The sequence below is a fragment of the Salvelinus sp. IW2-2015 genome, linkage group LG26 (genome assembly GCF_002910315.2).
Source record: "Salvelinus sp. IW2-2015 linkage group LG26, ASM291031v2, whole genome shotgun sequence".
Classification (NCBI taxonomy): domain Eukaryota; kingdom Metazoa; phylum Chordata; class Actinopteri; order Salmoniformes; family Salmonidae; genus Salvelinus; species Salvelinus sp. IW2-2015.
In genome coordinates, this window is record NC_036866.1 from 38,718,655 (window position 1) to 38,741,737 (window position 23,083).

Consider the following 23,083-nt stretch of genomic DNA (forward strand, 5'->3'; position numbering starts at 1 on the left):
CCGAGAGAGCAAGTGAAGTGTACCTATGGCCTACCGCTGGCCATCAGTTAGCTCAGATCACCATGTCTGCACAGTTTCCTCGAGCCATAGACTGTAAAAGAAGCCTCGAATGGACAGCAATGCTGATACTGTGAGATTTCAAAACTCTTAAAACCATGACTAGAGAGACTCAAAGAATACAGCAAAGAGCTGCTGTTTTTATGTTTAAATTGTTATTCAGGAATGTCAACACTTTCTCAACACCTTTTATAAGCCATGAAATGCACATTCTTCTACTGCCACACGCTACATCCAGCACTGCAGCGGCAATGAATGAGTATAGCAAAGTGTTCCGATAAGCTTGTGTTGGTATTATTGTTGTTATTAGCGGGTTGTGTCTTTTTGAATCTTTAAAAAAATATAATATATATATATATATATAAAGAACATGGCATTATGAGCTCTGTTTGTAAATCTTGGGTGGCCCTCTCCCTTGAAGATATCATACATTTTTATTTTTTTATTTCACCTTTATTTAACCATGTAGGCAAGTTGAGAACACGTTCTCATTTACAATTGCGACCTGGCCAAGATAAAGCAAAGCAGTTCGACACATACAACAACACAGAGTTACACATGGAGTAAAACAAACATATAGTCAATAATACAGTAGGAAAATAAGTCTATATTACAATGTAAGCAAATGAGGTGAGATAAAGGAGGTAAAGGCAAAAAAAGGCCATGGTGTCCAAGTAAATACAATATAGCAAGTAAAACACTGGAATGGGGATTTGCAGTGGAAGAATGTGCAAAATAGAAATAATGGGGTGCAAAGGAGCTAAATAAATAAATACAGTAGGGAAGAAGGTAATTGTTTGGCTAAATTATAGATGGGCTATGTACAGGTGCAGTAATCTGTGAGCTGCTCTGACAGCTGGTGCTTAAAGCTAGTGAGGGAGATAAGTGTTTCCAGTTTCAGAGATTTTTGTAGTTCGTTCCAGTCATTGGCAGCAGAGAACTGGAAGGAGAGGCGGCCAAAAGAGGAATTGGCTTTGGGGGTGACAAGTGAGATATACCTGCTGGAACGCGTGCTACGGGGGGTGCTGCTATGGTGACCAGCGAGCAGAGATAAGGCGACTTTACCTAGCAGGGTCTTGTAGATGACCAGGAGCCAGTGGGTTTTCGGCGCTCAGTGTGTTTCAGTAGCACCAGATCTAGAGATGAACTCGAAGGGCCCCAGTGATGGTGCCAACGCGTTCTATCTTGTCTGAAAATGTTGTAGTTAGGGATGGAGATTTCAGAGTTTTTGGTGGTCTTCCTAAGCCAGGATTCAGACACGTCTAGGACATCCGGGTTGGCAGTGTGCTAAAGCAGTGAATAAAACAAACCTAGGGAGGAGGCTTCTAATGTTAACATGCATGAAACCAAGGCTATTACGGTTACAGAAGTCATCAAAAGAGAGCGCCTGGGGAATAGGAGTGGAGCTAGCCACTGCCGGGCCTGGATTCACCTCTACATCACCAGAGGAACAGAGGAGGAGTAGGATATGGGTACAGCTAAAAGCTATGAGAATTGGTCGTCTAGGATGTCCGGAACAGAGAGTAAAAGGAGCAGGTTTCTGGGGTCTATATATATAATATTTATTAAAAACAACTGGACATTTGTTTTGATATTTCCCCCAATTGTGATATTATGATCTTGTCTCATTGCTCCAACTCCCCAATGGGCTCGGGAGAGGCGAATGTTTAGTCATGAGTCCTCCGAAACATAACCCGCCAAACCGCGCTTCTTAACACCCACTTGCTTAACCCGGAAACRAGCCGCACCAATGTGTCGGTGGAAACGCTGTTCAACTGATGACCTGAAGTCAGCCTGCAGGCGCGCCAGAAGGGGTCGCTAGAGCGCGATGAGACAAGTTAAAGCKCCCCCGGCCAAACACTCCCCTAACCCGGACGACGCTGGGCCAATTGTGCGCCGCCTCATGGGTCTCCCGGTCGCGGCCAGCTGCGACACAGCCTGGAATCGAACCAGGATCTGTATAGACACAGCTAGCGATGCAGTGCCTTAGACCTCTGCGCCACTCAAGGGGGCCCATGTATCTTTTTTTTTATATCAAGGAATGTTTAACTTTGTCTGGTCTTTGGAGTAACAATATGAATTGGTGCTTGAGGCAGAAATAATGCAGTGCGACTTGAGTTTTAAGCATGAGCTGGAAGACTGTGTCTCCTTTTCTCGTCAGAGGGACGGTGAGTCTGGTGAGAGGCAGCCTCACCGCTGCTCCCTCCTCTTGACTGACCATCAGATGCGGGCCATCAGTCCAGTAACAAAAAAAAGAAGCTAATTATTATGCTCACTTAGCTGTGCCTCACAAGTAAATTATCGATTATCAGTGTGATCATATACATTAAAAAATATATATAATTTCAAAATGGTCTGAGAAGAACAACATTGGCAGGGGAATTCAGTCATAGCCAATATCCAGTATCTATTGCACAAACCTCATTGCTACAGTACTGTTTTTAATTGGTTAATGTTGCATAGGCTGTTTAAGTCATAATTTTTAAAAGTCTGAGCGATAGATATCAGCTTGAATTTTGACTCAAAGTGATCTTGACTCAAAAGGTTGGTGACCACTGCTTTGTGGTAGTGATCAGATTTTTTGCTCAATGCTTAGCTCTTAATTCATCATTTTTTTAAATCAAACCTTTATTTCAACAGGGAGTCATGCTGAGATTCTCTTTCTCAGATGAGCCCTGCATACACATCAATACACATAAAAAAGGCATCAATATTCGCATCAATACACTTAAAGCAAAACACAATTATGGAAAACACACACACACAAAGGTCCTCAATCAGCCTTTTGAATTGTCCTAGAGGCACCAATTCATCCAATTTTAGAGAGCCTATTCCACAAGTAAGAGGCAAATCTGCTTTTAGTTTATTTGCACAACTAAGTGGAGCTCAAAGGGATCTCCAGAGTTGGCCATCCCTGAGATCGGGTCTGGTATTTCGTACGTCTATAAGTTAACAATGAAGGAAGCTTACGGCGGAAGCAGGGTTTCCATTAGGAAAATGTGGCGCTGGACATTTGACCGTCAACATTTGAATTTACCAGACATTGGCTGCGTAACCTGATTAGGGTGTCCACCCACGGTGCTCAGAATGACAGAAATCACATTTTAAATTATGGTAATTCATATTAACAGAACATGCAAGTCCAGGATGCAACGATGTGCGGTCCTTTTTACCCAATTCTGATGTGCACTTTGAAGATTCATTTTGACAGAGCTCCAGAGTTCCTCTGTGGAGATGGGAGAACTTCTGCAGAACGGACAACATCTTTGCAGCACTCCACAGTCATGTCTTTATGTAGTGCCAGACGAAAGCCACTCCTTAGTAAAAAGGCACGTGAAAGCCTCTTGGAGTTTGTCCAAAGGACTCTCAGACCATGAGAACAAACTTCTCTGGTCTGATGAAACAAGATTGAACTCTTTGGCCTGAATGCCAAGCGTCACGTCTGGAGGAACCTGGCACCATCCTACGGTGAAGCATGGTGGTGGCAGCATCATGTTGTGGGATGTTTTTCAGCCACCAGGGACTGGGAGACGAGTCAGGATCAAGGCAAAGATGAATGGAGCAAAGTACAGAGATCCTTGATGAAAACTGCTCCAGAGCGCTCAGGACCTCAGGCTGGGGCGAAGGTTCACTTTTTCGACAGGACAACGTCCCTAAGCAACACGACAAGACAACGCAGGAGTGGCTTCGGAACAAGTCTCTGAATGTCCTTCAGTGGCCTAGCTAGGGCCCGGACTTGAACCCCATCGAACATCTCTGGGAGACCTGAAAAATAGCTGTGGCAGCAACGCTCCCCATCCAAAGAACCCTGAAGAAAAAAACCGACGCTTGAGGGGATCTGCCGAAAAGAATGGGAGGAACTCCCCAAATGCAGGTGTGCCAAGCTTATAGCGTCATACCCAAGAAGACTACGCTGTAATTGCTGCCAAAGGTGCTTCAACAAAGAAGTAAGTAAAGGGTCTGAATACCTATGTAKWTTTTTWWATAAAATTTCAAAAACACGTATTGTGCTTAGATTGAGGACTTTAAAAACAAAAATGTATAATTTTTAAAAATATGGCTGTAACATAACTGTGGAAAAGTCAAGGGGTCTGAATACTTTACGAATGCACTGTAGATTGGAGAGGTAACCACCTTTGTGGAGAGGGAGCACATMGGCCGCCTTCCAAACCCTAGGGATAGCACCGAGATAATGGTTAGATTAAAAATGTCACTAACCAGTTTCCATCCAACCTTTTTATGCAAGTGGATTGACACCTAGCTACTGATTCRGCAATCGGGAGCAGAAATCTGCAGCAAGAAAGGCTCAAGCAAATCAGCAAACCAGTGGATTTTTTTGAATCAATCTTAAGCAAAGCATCTAGCACATCCCAAGTAGAAGGTTAAAAAAATATATTCACTAGAAGTTGATTGYTCTTCCAAAGAGCCAACTGGAGGCTGGGAGAGGGAAGCACAGTTTACTGACTGACAAGGGTCAATTTAACCACAATTTCTTTCAAATAAAAAGCCTGTCGAGATAAAATGCTGATTTAAAAGCATCAGTTGTCTAATTTTTCTCAGTAATGATGGCAGTCTGACAACTTGCTTAGGCAGGGAAGGAGAAGAATTTCCACGCTCGAGTGCATGACCTGTTTTCCAAAATTGACGGATCACCAGCAGATTCTGAGAGAACTTAGGAAGTAGCTTAATTTAGCTTTTCTTAATTGAGGAAGTGCATCTATTTCTCAATTGKKGGAAATGCTACCAATCAGCTACTGAGRGAGTTTTTTTTCAAGKCTTGGCCCAGGCCTGATTTCTCATCATAATGAGATCTGAAAGTACTGTAAAGAACCAAGGATTTTCTCTATATTTAACTCCAAGGCATTAAAAGGGGGTGTGTTTGTCTACCAGAGATGTATAAAATAGATGAAGTTCTAGAAATAATTCAGTGTCCGGCATACATCTTATAAAGGAAAGCTTAGGCTGGGGATATTATTAATTTAGTTTATTTCGCTTCATAATTATACAAGGATCAAAGTTTCTCTGTTTGGTATCTCTAATACATGCAATAGAACAGTGATAACTGATGTCATTAGCGAAGACACCACTAAATAAGTACTTGTGGGGGCTATTTGTAAAAATGTGGTAAATCAGCGAGGAGTTTGTGTATTTAATGTAAGAAACCTAGCAAACTCTTTCCCTTAACACAAACACACTATGGCTTATGTAAAACARGAAGACCTCTGCAGTGCATTCAAAGGTACAATTCTCTCATACTTGTGTTTCTGTCAGTTTTTCCCCCCTTTTTATTCTGCTTCCTKCTTTGTTTTATTTTCTTCCCACTCACCCCATCTCTGTTTGGTCTCCACAGGTGACACCCTCCTAGCAATCCGCGCTCCCACAGGCACACAGTTGGAGGTGCCCATACCGGAGTCGGTAAGTGTTTGCACTATAATACCKATTTCAGACAGATGTGGTATATTACCTATACAAAAAAAAGGCAATGTTTATGATCACCTTTCAAACAGCCCCTTGTTTACCACTTTTGTGTGCTAATTTTCCCTTTTTATGCATATCACTGGGTAACTGGCAAATGGGGGGTGTTGTAAGACCATAGGGCTGTTTTTATTTCAAATTAGGGAGGTGTAACCGACTGTTAACTGACTGTAGACGTCAAGAAAATAAACGAATTGTCTCAACAATAAAAAAAAATTGGGGTTGGTGGCGGAATGAAAAGRTGACTGAAGATGGGATGGCCGGACATTCGTGCGGTTGAGTCCGTTTCTGCGGTAACATGGACTCTTAAAGCTGCTACACATAGGAATTATTTTGCATTGTAATTTCAGAAAATGTCCATAATATCTGGCGCTAATAGTGGTATGATTGGGTTTTGCAGTATTACCTACCTGCCAATTTGCTCTGTCATTTCCTGGTTGTAAAAATTCTACACTGTTTGCTCAATTTCCGTTTACGCTGTGAAATATATTTTCAGTAACAAAAAATATAGTTTTTGAAGCTGTTGMAACAAAACCGAAAGTAAAASGCTCAYGGATTGCTAGTAACAGATGACATTCATGTACTGACTATCTCTGAAACTCACTTGGATAATACCTTTTTGATTATAGTGGTAGCAATACATGGTTATAACATCTACAGAAAACACAGAAATACCAACACACTGGTGGTGGTTGCTGCTATGTTTAGAGCACATTCAAGTAAAGCTTAGAGGATCTCATGTCAAATACTGTGAAGTGTATATGGCTTACAAGGTTCACCTGCCTCCAAATGTCTCTGGCCTAGGTATCTTAAAAAGTACGATCTTTGTCCCCATGTGCAGTTGCAAACCTAGTCTAGCTTTTTTTATGGCGGATTTGGAGCAGTGGCTTCTTCCTTGCTGAGGCCTTTCAGGTTATGTCGATATAGGACTCAGTTTTACTGTGGATATAGATACTGTATAACCTGTTTCCTCCAGCATTCTTCACAGGTCCCTTGCTGCTGTTCTGGATTGATTTGCACTTTTCGCACAAAAGTACGCCTCATCTCTAGGGAGACAGAACGCGTCTCCTTCCTGAGCGGTATGACGACTGCGTGGTCCCATGGTGTTTATACTTGCTACTATTGTTTGGACAGTAGATTAACGTGGTACCTTCAGGCTTTGGAAATTGCTCCGAAGGATGAACCAGACTTGTTTTGGATGTTTACAATTTGTTTTTGGAGGTCTTCTTTTGATTTTCCCATGATGTCAAGCAAAGAGGCACTGAGTTTGAAGGTAGGCCTTGAAATACATGCACAGGTACACCTCCAATTGACTCAAATGATGTCAAATAGCCTACCAGAAGCTTCTAAAGCCATGATAAGTTTTTGAACTGATTAAAGGCACAGTCAACTTAGTGTATGTAAACTTCTGACCCACTGGAATTGTGATACAGTGAAATAATCTGTCTAACAATTGTTGGAAAAACTACTTGTGTCATGCACAAAGTAGATGTCCTAACCAACTAGCCAAAACTATAGTTTGTTAACAAGAAATTTGTGGAGTGGTTGAAAAACGATTTTTAATGACTCCAACCTAAGTGTATAATAAAACATACCAACTTCAACTGTATATAAAGAATGATTAAAAAGCTTTGGAGCACCTTAATAAAAATTTGGGAAGAAGGGCAAACTCGGTTCCATCATTCATTGAATTAGATGGCTCATTCATCACAAAACCCACTGATATTGCCAACTACTTTAATACATGTTTTTTCATTGGCAAACACATCAAGAGTATAACTGGCAAAATTATGAAAGACAAGCACTGTCATTTTTGTATTCTGTAAAGGGAGTTTGGAAGAGGTGACATAATCAGTCGATCAACAATTACAAGCCACCTGGGTCTGACAATTTAGATGGAAAATTACTGAGGATGATAGTGGACGATATTGCCACTCCTATTTGCCATTTCTTCAATKTAAGTTTACAAAGTGTGTGCCGTCGGGCCTGGAGGGAATCAAAAGTAATTCTGCTACCCAAGAATAGTAAAGCACTCTTTTTCTGGCTGAAATAGCTGCCCAGAGTAAACTTTTTGTGTTTGACAAGATACAATGCTATTTTACAGTAAATAAATAGGGAAGGGCATTCAACATGCACGGCACTTACACAAATGACTAATTGGCTGAGAGAAATTGATTGTGAGATCTGTTTTGTTAGACTTCAGTGCGGCTTTTGACGTTGTCGATCACAGTATGCTGCTGAAAAATGTGTCGTGGATCAAACTTTACCTGTCTAACAGAACACAGAGGGTTTTCTTTAATGGTAGCTTCTCAAACATAATCCAGGAAGAATCAGGCATTCCCCTGGGCATCTGTCTTGGCCCCTTACTTTTTTCAATCTTTTACTAATGACCTGACACTGGCTCTGAGTAAAGCCTGTGTGTCTATGTATGCAGATGACTCAACACTATACACGTCAGCTACTACAGCAAGTGAAAGCACTGCAACACTTAAAGAGCTGCAGTCAGTTTTTCAGAATGGGTGACAAGAAATAAGTTAGTCCTAAATATTTCAAAAACTAAAAGCATTGCATTTGGGACAAATTATTCACTAAACCTTAATCCTCAACTAAATCTTGTAATGAATGATGTGGAAATTTAGGTGACTAAATTGCTTCGAGTAACCCTGGATTGTAAACTMTTATGATCAAAATCTATTGATGCAACAGTAGCTACGATTGGGTGAGGTCTGTCCATAATAAACCGCTACTCTGCCTTTTTAACAACAATATCAACAAGGCAGATCCCACAGGCCCTAGTTTTGCACCTGGACTACTGCCTAGTCATGTGTTCATGTCCCGCAAAGAGGAACTTGGGAAAATTACAACTGGCCCAGAACAGGGCWGCACGGCTMGCCCTTAAATGTACTTGTAGAGCTAACATMAATAATATGCACGTCAATCTCTCATGGCTCAAAGTGGAGGAGAGATTGATGTCATCATTACTTGTTTTTGTAAGAAGTATTGACATGTTGAATGCATGAGCTGTCTGTTAAACTACTAGCACACAGCTCGGACACACATGCATACCTCACAAGACAAGCAAACAGGTCTCTTCACAGTCCAGAACAGACTATGGGAGGCGCACAGTACATGGAACTCTAGTCCACATCAAGTAACTCACGTAAGCAGTAAAATCATATTTAAAAAATAAAATAAAAATACACCTAATGGAACAGCGAGGACTGWGAAGTCTCTCTCTCWCACACACACACACTTATTCAAACACACATAACATACACAGTATACACACACYTACACCTGGACTGTGTGTTGTAGTGCCGGAGGGCACGCACTTAATGTTTAAAAAATMAATTATAATGTATATTACTGCCTTCGTTTTTGCTGGACCCCAGGAAGAGTAATGTGGATCCATAATATATACAAATATCCAGCAACTTTGCACAGCTATTGAAGAAGAGTGGGACAACATTCCACTGGCCACAATCAACAGCCTGATCAACTCTGTGAAGGACATGTCGCGCTGCATGAGGCAAATGGTGGTCACACCAGATACGGGCAGGTTTTCTGTTCCACACCCCTACTTTTTTTTTTAAAGGTATCTGTGACCAATAGATGCATCTGTATTCTCAGTCGTGAAATCCATAGATTAGGGCCTAATTTATTTAAATTGACTGATTTCCTTATTTGAACTGTGACTCAGTAAAATCAATGTTGTGTTTAATATTTTTGTTCAGTGTAGTTAGTTTATCTACTGACTAGGGCTCTGTGATACCTAAAAATCTTGATTTTTCTCTCTCAAAGTTATAGGCGATTCACAATATATAACCCCAAAAAATTCTAAAATGTTTTCTCTAAATAACCTTTGTTGTAGAATAAAATGCCAACTACACTTTATTTCAAACAACAATAATCAAATGAATTTAGGGCTAGTGGAATGATACAATGGCTTAATACAGTATAAGCKTTCCACAACGATAAAACCCACTAATAATTTTATTAAAATAGTTTAACCTGTGTTAAAATTATCAGTTATAATTGCAAAAAACGTTTACAAAACAGACTAGACCACTAGTTGGTGGAACAAACTCCTCACGACGCCAGGTCAGCGGAGTCAATCACCACCTTCCGGAGACACCTGAAAACCCCACCTCTTTAAGAATACCTAGGATAGGATAAAGTTAATCCTTCTAACCCCCCCCCCTTAAAAGAGTTAGATGCACCTATTGTAAAAGTTGTTCCACTGATAAGGTGAATGCACCAATTTGTAAGTCGCTCTGGATAAGAGCGTCTGCTAAATGACTTAAATGTAAATGTAGTATAACAGTCTTTGTCTAAAATGCTGCTTGTGGTACCGCAATGCAACAAACTGAGTTAATTTTCTTATACCAGAATCAAGGTTCATTGATACGCCCATTTTAGTAGTGTCTGCTCTGTGTGCAACTTGGGGCATACAAAATGGTATCTTTTAGAAAGGTTAACTTCTCCATTACACAAAAAAAAATATCTGTGTGATTCGGTGTCCATATGACCGACCAAACCTGAAATGCAAATAGCGAGTTGAAACCGCTTGTCAGAGAAGAAGTTCTCTCATATTTGTTGTTGTGAGTGGCAGGGGCTTTGTTTGTGTGCAAATGAGAAGGTGCATACAGCACAGAAGGAGCAAAAGGGGACAGACCAAAAAGACATGAGAACGGACATAAACGCTCATAAAAACAAGAAATAAAAAATMTACTTGCAATACAGGCATTTGGAATATCGCTCTAAAACGTACATTCTAATTAATCTAATTAATTTGATATATTGGCCATCCCTACTACTGGCCTCCCCATTTAGGAGGATGTATAAATGACTGAAATCTAGCTAGCTCACTGGCCAGGGAGTAGACACTACTAGCCAACTAATTGTGGATGACCTATTTATTTTTTATCAAGCAAAAGACAGTTTGGAAATGTAAAAAATAACAATTAGTGGACTTGTTTTATGAATGATCGGACAGTMAAACGTAAATAAATTGGTAGCTAGCTGTTGAGGCTTTCATTTATTTCTCAAATAATTAAGCTGAAGCTAGGTTTCACAAGTCATTCGGTACTTACTGTTCATGCCGGCGAGCAAGCTACAGATGGCTTTGCAGCAGATCTGTGTGACGCACACACCCAAGACGGCTCAACCAATCACCCAATGTAACTCATGACTATTAATGACTTTCCCTTCGGCTATCCTACGAAAGAAAATGTTGCTATTGGTACAATTGCAATGGCCGCCAGACCAACCATTATGCCACRGTTGATTTGAATGAGGACGCCCATTCTATTCATTTTATTTCTAAGGTAGCACATGCCGTCAGGCGTGAAGGAGAGGAGAGAAAGTGTTAAAAAATATATTTTTTACCTGAATGGTCCACCARCCAAAGGACATCCAGCCAACTTGACACAACTGTGGGAAGCATTGGCGTCAACATGGGCCAGCATCCCTGTCGAATGCTTTCGACACATTCTAGTCTGTGCCCCAACAAATTGAGGCTGTTCTGAGGGCAAAAGGGGGTGCAACTCAATATTGGGAAAGTGTTCCTAATGTTTTGTACACTGTGTATAGATATAGCTACTAAATAGAAATGTGGAAGCATACAATACATCTAGGAGCACAATGAAAGTACAATACATGACCAAAAGTATGTGGACACCTGTTCATCAATCTCATTCCAAAATCATGGGCATTCATATGGAGTTGGTCCCCCCCGTTGCTGCTATAACAGCCTCCACTCTTCTGGGAAGGCTTTTCACTAGATGTTGGAACATTTCTGCGGGGACTTGCTTCTATTTAGCCATGAGCATTAGTGAGGTCGAGTGATTAGGRCTGGCTCGCAGTCGGCATTCCAATTCATCCCAAAGGTTTTTGATGGGGTTGAGGTCAGGGCTCTGTGCAGGCCAGCCAAGTTCTTCCACACCGATCTCAACAAACCATTTCTGTATGGACCTCGCTTTGTCCGCAGGGGCATTGTCATGCTGAAACGGGAAAGGACCTTCCAAACTGTTGCCACAAAGTTGGAAGCACAGAATCGTCTAGAAAGTCATTGTATGCTGCAGGATTAAGATTTCCCTTCACTGGAACAAAGGGGCCTAGCCCAAACCATAAACTGCCCCAGACCATTATTCCTTTTCTACCAAACTTTACAGTTGGCACTATGCATTCGTGCAGGTAGCATTCTCTTGGCATCCACCAAACCCAGATTCGTCCGTCGGACTGCCAGATGATGAAGTGTGATTCTTAATTCCTGACAATGCGTTTCCACTGCCCCAGAGCCCAATGGGGGCGAGCTTTACACATCTCCATCCGACGCTCGCTGTTGCGCATGATCGTAGGCTTGCGTGCGGCTGCTCYGCCATGGAAAACCATTTCATGAAGCTCCCGACGAACAGTTCTTGTGCTGACGTTGCTTCCAGAGGCAGTTTGGAACTCGGTAGTGAGTGTTGCAAACGAAGACAGACAATTTTTACGGGCTACGCACTTCAGCGGTCCCATTCTGTGAGCTTGTGTGGCCTACGACTTCGCGGGTGAGTCGTTGTCGCTCCTAGACATTTCCACTTCACAATAACAGCACTTACAGTTGACCAGGGAAGCTCTAGCAGGGCAGAAATTTGACGAACCGACTTGTTGGAAAGGTGGCATCCTATGACGGTACCATGTTTAAAGCCACTGAGTTCTTCAGGTAGGCCATTCTACTGGATGATTTCGTTGCGCTGTGTGTCGATTTTTATACAACTTCAGTATTAGCAACGGCTGTGCTGGAAATAGCTGAATACTAATCTTCGAAGGTGGTGCCCACATAACATTTTTTGGTATGCTACTATGTACGTACCAATGTGAAAAGTTTGTACACTGCTCAATCAAGGGTTTTTCTTTATTTTTACTATTTTCTACATTGAGAATATGGCAACTATGAAATACAGGTAGTGGATCAAAGCTAGACCTACACATCCACCATGCATGAAATCACAACGTATGGAATTCAAAAGTCAGCCTACTCTCTTTGCCATCTGCACTAAGGCTTTGCTATGCAACCGCTGGCATTCTCTCCAAGTCTAGCTTTAAGAGGTAGTCACCTGGAATGCATTTCAATTAAACAGGTGTGGCTTAAGTTAATTGTGGAATTTCTTTCCTTAATGCGTTTTGAGCCAATCAGTTGGTGTATTTGACAAGGTAGGATGACACTTTTAGAAATAATTTTGCTAAAATGTATGAAAGCTGCTTTGATCCGTGTATCAAGACATGGATGTAATTCATTTCAAATTTCTTATTCTAATAAATGTATTTCTCTTGTGTCAGTTGTGTTGTGACAAGGTAGGGGTAGTATACAGAAGATAGCCCTATTGGTAAAAAGACCAAGTCCATATTATGGCAGCGAACAGCTCAAATAAGTAAAGAGAAATGACAAGTCCATCATTACTTTAAGACATGAAGGTCAGTCAATCTGGAAAATGATAAGAACTTTGAATGTTTCTTCAAGTGCAGTCGCAAAAACCATCAACGCTATGATGAAACTGGCTCTCATGGGACCGCCACAGGAAAGGAAGACCCGGAGTTACCTCTGCTGCTGAGGATTAGTTTATTTAAAGTTACCAGCCTCCAAATTGTAGTCCAAATAAATGTTCACAGAGTTCAGTAACAACACATCTCAACATCAACTGTTCAGAGGAGACTGTGTGAATCAGGCCTTCATGGTTGAATTGCTGCAAAGAAACCACTACTAAAGGACACCAATAATAAGAAGAGACTTGCTTGGGCCAAGAAACCGAGCAATGGACATAAGACCGGGGGAAATCTGTCCTTGTGGCTGATGAGTCCAAATTTTTGATTTTTGATTCCAACCGCTGTGTCTTTGCTGTGTTATTCTGCAGCGATACCCAATCCATCTGGTTTGGCTTAGTGGGACTGTCATTTTTTTTTCAACAGGCAATGACCCAAAACACCTTCCAGCTGTGTAAGGGCTATTTGACCAAGAAAGAGAGTGATGGAGTGCTGCATAGATGACCTGGCTCCACAATCACCCGACCTCAACCCAATTGAGAGGGTTTGGGATGAGTTGGACCGCAGCGTGAAGGAAAAGCAGCCAACAAGTGCTCAGCATATGTGGGAACTCCTTCAAGCGCGTTGGAAAAGCATTCCGTGTGAAGCTGGTTGAGAGGAATGCCAAGAGTGTGCAAAGCTGTCATTTTACATTTACATTTAAGGTCATTTACAGGGACTGCTCTTATCAGAGCGACTTACAAATTGTGCAATTCACGCTTATGCATCAGTGGAACAAGCACTATTACAATAGTAAAGTGCAAAGCTGTCATCAAGGCAATGGTGGGCTACTTTGAAGAATAAAAATATTATTTGTTATCTCAAATATAATTATGATCTAATAATTGTTGTTTAATTACATCTTTTGGTTACTACATGATCCATGGTTTTTTCATAGTTTTGATGTCTAAAATGTTTGAATAATATAAAAAAATAAAGAAAACTCTTGAATGAGTTAGGTGTGTCCAAACCTTTGACTGGTATTGTGTGTGTATGTTCATTAATTACACACAACACTCAGCAAAAAGAAATGTCCTTTTTGCAGGACCCTGTCTTTACAAGATAATTCGTAAATTTCAAAATATCATCACAGATCTTCATTGTAAAGGTTTAAACACTGTTCCGTTAGGCTTGTTATTGAACCATAACAATTAATGAACATGCACCTGTGGAACGGTCGTTAAGACACTAACAGCTTACAGACGGTAGGCAATTAAGGTCCAGTTATGAAAACTTAGGCCACTAAAGAGGCCTTACTACTGACTCTGAAAAACACAAGAAAGATGCCAGGGTCCTCCCCTGCTCATCTGTGTGAACGTGCCTTAGGCATTAGGCCTGCAGGCTCATCCTGATATGACCCTCCAGCATGACAATGCCACCAGCCATACTGCTCGTTCTGTGGTGAAAAATTTCCTGCAAGACAGGAATGTCAGTGTTCTGCCATTGCCAACGACGAGCCTGGATCTCAATCCCATTGAGCACGTCTGGGACCTGTTGGATCGGAGGGTGAGGGCTAGGGCCATTCCCCCCCAGAAATGTCAGAGAATTTGCAGGTGCCTTGGTGGAAGAGTGGGGTAACATCWCACAGCAAGAACTGGTAAATCTGGTGCAGTCCACGAGGAAGAGATTCACTGCKGTACTTAGCGCAGCTGGTGGCCACACCAGATATTGACTGTTACTTTTGATTTTGACCCCCCCCCTTTGTTCAGGGACACATTATTACATTTCTGTTAGGCACTTGTCTGTGGAACTTGTTCAGTTTATGTTTCAATTGTTGAATCTTGTTATGTTCATACAAATATTTACACATAAAATACACTGAAAATAAACGCAGTTGACAGTGAGAGGACTTTTTTTTTTTTTTTTTTTGCTGAGTTTACATACCTTTTCAGAAGGACAACCATCTCTGCAGCACTCCACCAATCAGGCATTTATGGTAGAGTGGCCAGATGGAATCCACCATCCAAGGCACATGACAGCCCGCTTGGAGTTTGCCAAATGCACCTAAAGGACTCTCAGACCATGAGAAACAAGATTGTCCGATGAAACCAAGATTGAACTATTTGGCCTGAATGTTTTTCAGCGGCAGGGACTGAGAGACTAGTCCGGATCGTGGGAAAGCTGAATGGAGCTACGTACAGAGGGATCCTTGATGAAAACCTGCTCAAGAGCACTCAGGACCTCAGACTGGGGCGAAGGTTCACCTTCCAACAGGACAACGACCCAAAGCACACAAGACAACGCAAGAATGGCTTCGGGACAAGTCTCTAAATGTCTTTGAGTGGCCCAGCCAGAGCCAGACTTGAACCCCATCGAACGTCTCTGGAGAGACCTGAAAATAGCTGTGCAGCGACGCTCCCAATCCAACCTGACAGAGCTTGAGAGGATCTGCAGAGAYAAATGGGAGAGACTTCCCAAATACAGGTGTGCCAAGCTTGTAGCGTCATACCCAACAAGACTCGAGGCTGTAATCACTGCTAAAGGTGCATCAACAAAGTACTGAGTAAAGGGTCTGAATACTTATGTAAATGTCGTACTTAAGTTTTTTATTTGTACTAAATTAGCAAACATTTCTAAACCTGTTTTTGCATTGTCTTAATGGGGTATTGTGTGTAGATTGACCAGGGAAAAAATAAATGTAATCCATTTTAGAATAAGGCTGTAACGTATCAAAATGTGGAAAAGTCGAGGGGTCTGAATACTTTCCCGAATGCACTGTGTGTGTGTGTGTTATACCAATAGGTCCCACTGTAATGCCGGCGCGTTTTGGACTTCTAACTCCGTAGAAGTTGTGTGTTTTTGAGTTTGGTTGTACCATTTTGGATTGGTCTATTTCTTTTACATCTATAGATATCAGCCATTAGTCTGTTTCATTTAACAGGGGCTGAGCTAGAGCGGTGTTTGTGAGACAAGGGAGAATCCCGAAGGGGCCGGGTCTTTTATACAAAAGCATCTGAGTCCAAATGGTTTGAGCTACAAACCATCTATGAAAAGCTCAGAATCTCACGATAACGCACATGTTTGCTCTATAACGCTCACAAACCACACAAGTTGTTAGAAGGTAAGGGGTTCCCTCGACATAGAAGTAGGAAATCCCAGGACAAAGTGTCTATAACACTGTAATAAGCTCATAGTTGCTGTCACAAACTCAATTCCACACAGTTGTCACTGACTAGTTGGATATTAATTTCCCAGTGAGCAAACTTCTGTACTTACAGCATTCATATAAATTCATTTTTATCAGGATTTTGCTTTGTTTTTTTCTTTTTTGCAATATAACTCATGAATGCAATAGTTTATGTCCAATTGTTGTGTGTTATACTTGTAGCCCTGGTTGTCCTGAAAATTAAATGATTAAACAGTTCATTGTGAGGCTAAATATAATGGAGATAAATGCAGATAAATMAAAGTCTGGGTAGATTCGGGAGGATTCCAGATTTTCATAGTCATACCATCCTTATCTCACACCAGGATTTCCTGTATTACCGGCATAGCACACAAGGGTGGTGCTAAAACATATAAGAAAGCCCATTGGGCCTCTATTGCCAGAATGTTAATTAAATTAGTACAAACTAATAGCAAAACCACAGATGCTGTTTGCTAACGAGCGAAAACGAACATAAACTAATTGCAAAGAGAGGCAAATTCAGCTCAAAGTTATACAAGCATAGCTAGTAGCTACCGAATGTCATTTTCGGTGAATYTGGACATTTACAAGCGAAGGTGAACGAGAGAAATTCTGTAAATGAACGAAGTTGTGAGGCATGCTTTTCTGAAGGAAAAGTGCATATAACTACTTATTTTATATATTTTTTTTTACTTAAAAGAAATTGTTTTGAAGGTATTGGTATTGAAAAACCATACCATGGCTTTTTCCAAATGCCCGCCAAAGCATAGTCTCGGGACTGATAGGGTTAATGATAAGAAGTTACTAAAAGTTCATAAGGTTTTTGGAGTAATTCATGCTTAATCAAGCAGAATGTTCCCTTAATATTTGAGTTATTAGGTGAGACAAAAATGTTTTGCTTCCCCTTTAAGGGACGGGCTGTTACTGTCATAACTGGGTAAATCTCTGACTGCGAGGTCTCTTCCCTAGCAGCAGACCTTTGCAGCAAACTCAAACATTGGAAAAACAACCTAGCTTGCGAACAAAATGATGTAACTGGCCAAGAACATAAGGACAAAGTCACACTTCAGTAGCCTTTCTTGTCAATTCGATCTACATTTGTGCTTTGGATGGGGAAAAAATGATCTCTGACCACCCGCCAACATGGCTGGTGAAATAGACATTCTTACCCACCAATCACAATCTATCTGTATTTGGCGGGTGTTAATTTCTCGCCCTGAACACCCAACAACGTGGCGGGTGAAATTGTGATCTTAACCGCCAATGCCAAAATCTACCAGAATTTTGCGGGTTTCATTTTAGGCACTGTTTAGGTGGCTTTTCTTTTGCCATATTTTTTTTACCCCCTACTACTTTCAGATATACCAAAAGCAGGTGAAAAAAAGCAGGCATGATCAATTTGTGGGATMTTGGTCTGTTTATGAAAGGGATACAAAAATGACTCTCCCCTTTGTCTCACTGTCCTCCGACCATGGATCTCCAGCTTGGATTTTGTRGAGCTACTGGTTGTGCAGGCTTCTGTTCCAGCCTAGCACTAATAGACTTTTTAAAAGTAATCAACTAAACACAGTCTGGACTACGATTATATGAATCAAGTGTCAGTACTGGGGTGAAACAAAGGCCTACACGCAGCAGCTCTACAGAATCTGAGTTGGAGTTRCCTGTGCCTCTACCATGTGTCTGACTCTGAGTGACTGTTGGCAGGTACTGAATGGACAGAAGAAGTATCAAATCCGTCTCAAGAGCTCAGCAGGACCCATTGAGGTTCTTCTAGTAAACAAGGACCCGTCCAGCCCGTCTCCAGTGGTACTGCCCGTCCCCCCACCAGAGGACATGCTCCAGAGCCTGCCAGTGCCTGCTGCTGCTAACCCAAAACCAGCACCTGCTGCCCCCTCCCAGCCCAACCAGCCTCTGACCCCCTCCTCCAACCCCAGTTCTGCCACACTCTCACCTGCTTTCACAGCTACTACCAACCAGGCAGTCACCACCGCAGGTATGACTTGGTCTGAGAAAGGGCAGCCTTACTGTATGCTTGTCTTTATCTGAGCATTGGAAGGGCAGCAAAATGTAATTCTCATATCATTGTCCTACTTTTACAGTGTCTAGCAAAAACGCCAGCACACTGAGTGTTTCCACACCCACTACCAACACAACTGCCCAACCGACAACCCTGTTGGACACCCAGCCTCTCCAGTCCTCTGCCTCATTGGATGGCTTCTCTTCCTCATCTTCAGCAATCTTTGGACCAATCAAGACTGACCCCTCAGAACGTAACTGTTACCTGCTGTTTCCCTAAGAGCATAATGCTTCTCTATCCTGCTACAAAATCATACAAGGGGGACACCACAGAATTACAAAATATACATCAGTCTAGGTTTATTTAGGGAGTGTGTYCACTCTTTATCAATCCTTTTTTGGCGTTATTGAGTGAGGGACTATAATGTTTTTTGTCTTCTGTTTTGTAGTGCTGGATTTCCCCAAAGAACTTTCTGATATGTTTGACCCAAGTAAAGGTAAAGATCACCTCCACAAATTATGAAATCTATTGGGAGTTATTTTGCTATGGCAAATGTTATCAATGTATAGGCAATTACTTGAGATTATAGCTTCCAGAGTAAATGTTTTGCACCATTTTAATTCTAACCCCTCATCCCCATATCTCTCCCTCTCACACTGTCTCTCGGAGTAGAGATCATGAGTGCAGACCTGTTGGAGGAGTTGATGTCTTCTGAAGGTAAGTTGCCATGCCTACAGGTCTGCTTATTTGGATTTGTGGATCAGTAGAGATATACTTGACATATCAAGTTGAGAAATACACTCCTCCCTGATCTCTTTGTACCCGTCTCTCTTTCCCAGTGTTCTCTCCACTCCTCCGTCTGTCTCCCCCGCCGGGTGACCACGACTATATCTATAACCTTGACGAAACCGAAGGCCTTTGTGACCTCTTTGATGTTCCTATCCTTAATCTTTGACCTCTGAGCTGAGTTCCCAATAGTGTATTATGTAAGGAAATCTAAGAACAAAACATGTTGACCGTTTTTATATGGGAAAAAAACAAATGAGTGATTTTATTTTTGGATCCCTATGTATTAGAAGATTTTTCTGTGTAAAAAAAAAAATGTTGTCAGTCTGATGCTCTTCTTTCTCTTACCCAAATCGTTCCCAAATCTTTCCACTAAARATTGGCAGCAAATGTTTCAGGGCGTAGTGGCTCTAAGTTAGAAGAAAAGGGGGGATAAAGCAATATTGTCCTCTTCGAACTGAACTGATGATCTCTCCGGTGAAATTCCTTTCTGATGCTGGTCTGTGATGAACTATATGTTTTGAAGTAAGTTACAAACTGGCAAAAGCAGTCAACATCGCGCTCTGATCCTCATTAACACAGTGTCAACAGATTCAGAGACACCCAGGCAGCTGCACACACTCGTACAGTACGTGTGAATGTGTACACACACAGCTGATCAAATATGCACTGTTCTGTGTATATAGAGAATATATATATATTTTGTATTACCAGCATTTGTGGAGTTAAATGTGTAATGAACTACATGTGTAATACAGTGAGACAGCAATAGTGAACCAGTGTTCCAGACGAAGACAGGATAAGAGAACGTTTTGAAGGGTTTTAGGTGTAATGCACATTGAATTAACTGCAACATGTCTATCATTCATCTTGGTCCCCTTGCCTTGTTTTGTTGTTTTCTTTCTTACCCGTTTCACTCACATTATCTGTGGCACTCTTGGTTTGTCTTACAATTATTATGTATATAAATATTTTATTTAGTCTATGTAAAATAATGTTTCTAGCTGTTAAAGAATTACATGAAAAACAATCATAAATTCCTATAAAGTATGGTAGRGTTTTGAGTGGTGTCTATCGTCTTTGTATATGTTGCTCTGATCCGTGTTCAATAGAAAAGGTCCCCCTCATACTTTCACCGTGACTATGGAAGTACAAATGTTGCCTTGGTTCGTTCTGTGTGAGAGAATAGTTCTTCATTTCATTCTGTTCATTTTTGTTTTATTTCCTTCGCTAAAGACATTGTTTCCTTTGTATTATAGAGCAGCATTTATTTTTTATACCTGTCAGATATATTACCGATTTGGGTATATAAAATATATTCTCAAAATACAATAATCTGTATCAAACTGCTCTCACATCATTGCACTTTACAACACTCCAACCCGTTAGCATTGCACTTTACAACACTCCAACCCGTTAGCATTGCACCATCTGTCGTTTGGGTGGTGTTGTCAGTTCACTGAAGCCTTCAATGCCCAGGGAATTCAAGAGGAGTCTGCTTACATGTAACATTAGATGTGTTAAGAGGCTCAGAGGATCTACAGTATCATTGCATTTGCAATAATAGGTTAATGATGACTAAAACGTTATTGCATTATGTAAAAAAAAAAAGAAAAAAAAAAAAGTCTGCCAATTTCCTTTACTTGTCTTGTTGTTGGCAGAGAAGGCCAAATTGAGGGTAATGCAATGTTATAACTGAATATGGATAAGGAACCCTAAATAAAACMAATGACTGCATTAGTTGAATTGTGAAAAATTCCCCAAACATGCGCATTGGCTACTGCACAGCTTCATGTAGTAGGCTATCTATACTGAACAAAAATATAAATGCAACAATTAAACAATTTGAGTTAAAGTTCATATAAGGAAATCATTCAATTTAAATATATTAGGCCCTAATCTATGGATTTCACATGACTGTGCAGGGGTGCAGCCATGGATTGGCCTGGGGGGGCATAGGCCCACCCACTGGGGAACCAGACCCAGCCAATCAGAATTAGTTTCCCAGTTTCCCACCACAAAATGGCTTTATTACAGACGGAGATACTCTTCAGTTTCATCAGCAGTCCAGGGGGCTGGTCTCAGACTCCCGCAGGTGAAGAAGCTGCATGTGGAGGTCCTGGACTGGCATGGTTACACGTGTGGTTGTGAGACCAGTTGGACGTACTGCCAAATTCTCTAAAAGGACGTTGGAGGCAGTTTATGGTAGATAAATTAACATTCAATTCTCTGGCAACAGCTCTGGTGGACATTCTTGCAGTCAGCATGCCAATTGCACACTCCCTCCAAACATAAGACATCTGTGGCATTGTGTTGTGGGACAAAACTGCACTTTTTATTGTCCTGGGCACAAGGTGCAGCTGTGTAATGATTATGATGTTTAATCAGCTTCTTGATATGCCACACCTGTCAGGTGGATGGATTAACTCGGCAAWGGAGAAATGCTCACTAACAGGGATGTAAACAAATGTATGCACAACATTTGAGTGAAATAAGCTTTTTGTGTGTATGGACCATTTCTGGGCTCTTTCATTTCAGCTCATGAAACATGGGACCAACACTTCACATGTTGCGTTTATATTTTTTGTTCAGTATAAAACACAAYATAATATAATTTAACAGGCAATATTTATCAGAAACCAGATGCATATAATTTAGGGATTAATAGCCTATATAYTTGAAATAGCATATACAGTATCTTTGAATCTGGACAACTATCTCACATCGTTCCAATAAAAAATAAATTGCATTTTGGAAATATTCAATGTGGAATAAAAAATCGCACAATATTTTWGTTGATTCTGAACCTGACCGTACTCATTTTTGAGCGCTCTATAGGCTTTTCAAAGAATTTTCCCTTAAATGCACATCCGTTTACAGTAAACCCACTATGTCGGAAAAGTTGGGGCTGGTCGATCTATGGTCASTACACGCTGCTTCCTACAGGGGGGCGGGTGTGACTCGACTCAACCCGGAACTTTAAATTATTAATTACTTTTTGAAATTTGTTAAYACATTTCTCTGCCTAGGGAAGCCTTCTCCAAGATTGCGCAAATTCAAAATATAATTCTCACGGATTATTGTCGTCCTTTCTAGGGAGGGATTGCAAATGCTTTCATTCTCGAACTCTGGGCTTTCGCGAGGACACTAACTTCTATTTRCAAAAAGGTAAGAACTAAATAAATGTTCAACTCAAATAGAGATTTTCTTTTGATTGTTCTCTGAACTTTGCGAACGAGAAGGAATAAATATGTTTAGTATTCCTGGTACGAATGGCTCCGGCGGCCCAGTACAGCAGTATCCGTGTCTATAGCGAGCTAGAATAAACGGGTTGACATTATGAATATAACGTTAATCAGTCACCCTAACTTTTATGGGTGATCCTAGGAAATCGAATCATTATACATAATGAGTAGTTTAATTCATGGTMGGTATTTTGGAAGTAGTTTTCATTGTATGCCAGGATCTGCTGTGAAATGGCTAATGCAGAGAAATTAGTTAACATTCCATCTTTGTGAAGTGTTGGGTAACATGCAATACTCATTGATTTKAAATGTATGTTGAATCAAATGAGTATTTTATGTTGGTGCCGATGTCAACAGACTTCAAAGTGTGTGTGTGTGTGGTGGCAGTTGTAGGTGGAGGTCTGTCAGGGTTGGAATTCCAAGACGCTAAAGGCCCCCCTCCTCCCCACTCTAATGGGACAGGCGGAGGGTCAAGGGGCATGACACACAGAGTTAGTTCTGCAGGCTAACCGAAGGGATACACGAAGGTACACATTAATGCATAGCCCTATATGGTCATGGGCGCTATTACGATGTGGTTCACTATAATAATCACTAACACTGTTACAGTGAACAGCAGTAATATACGAAATGGCCAAAAGTATGTGGACACCTGCTGGTCGGACATCTCATTCCTAAATCATGGGCATTAATATGGAGTTTGTCTCCCCCCATTACTGCTAAAACAGCCTCCACTCTTCTGGGAAGGCTTTCCACTAGATGTTGGAACATTGCTGCTATAACAGCCTCCACTCTTCTGGGAAGGCTTTCCAC

General features: G+C 41.2%; 2 protein-coding genes across 2 annotated transcripts in view; both read left to right on the plus strand.

Moving 5' to 3' along the window:
- The window catches only part of e2f4 (E2F transcription factor 4), a 27,450-nt gene extending 7,945 nt beyond the window's left edge, over positions 1-19,505 (plus strand). The window contains exons 4-10 of the mRNA XM_023970855.2: positions 5,253-5,296; positions 5,408-5,472; positions 17,927-18,215; positions 18,322-18,492; positions 18,688-18,735; positions 18,912-18,956; positions 19,079-19,505. Coding sequence (XP_023826623.1) covers positions 5,253-5,296; positions 5,408-5,472; positions 17,927-18,215; positions 18,322-18,492; positions 18,688-18,735; positions 18,912-18,956; positions 19,079-19,194 — 778 coding nt within the window. The 3' untranslated portion in view covers positions 19,195-19,505. The remainder of the gene's footprint in view (positions 1-5,252; positions 5,297-5,407; positions 5,473-17,926; positions 18,216-18,321; positions 18,493-18,687; positions 18,736-18,911; positions 18,957-19,078) is intronic.
- A 2,432-nt stretch (positions 19,506-21,937) lies between these two features.
- Positions 21,938-23,083, plus strand: part of LOC111953101 (engulfment and cell motility protein 3-like) — a 48,799-nt gene continuing 47,653 nt past the window's right edge. The window contains 1 exon segment of the mRNA XM_070435281.1: positions 21,938-22,193. The gene's annotated coding sequence lies outside the window, so the exon portion shown is untranslated.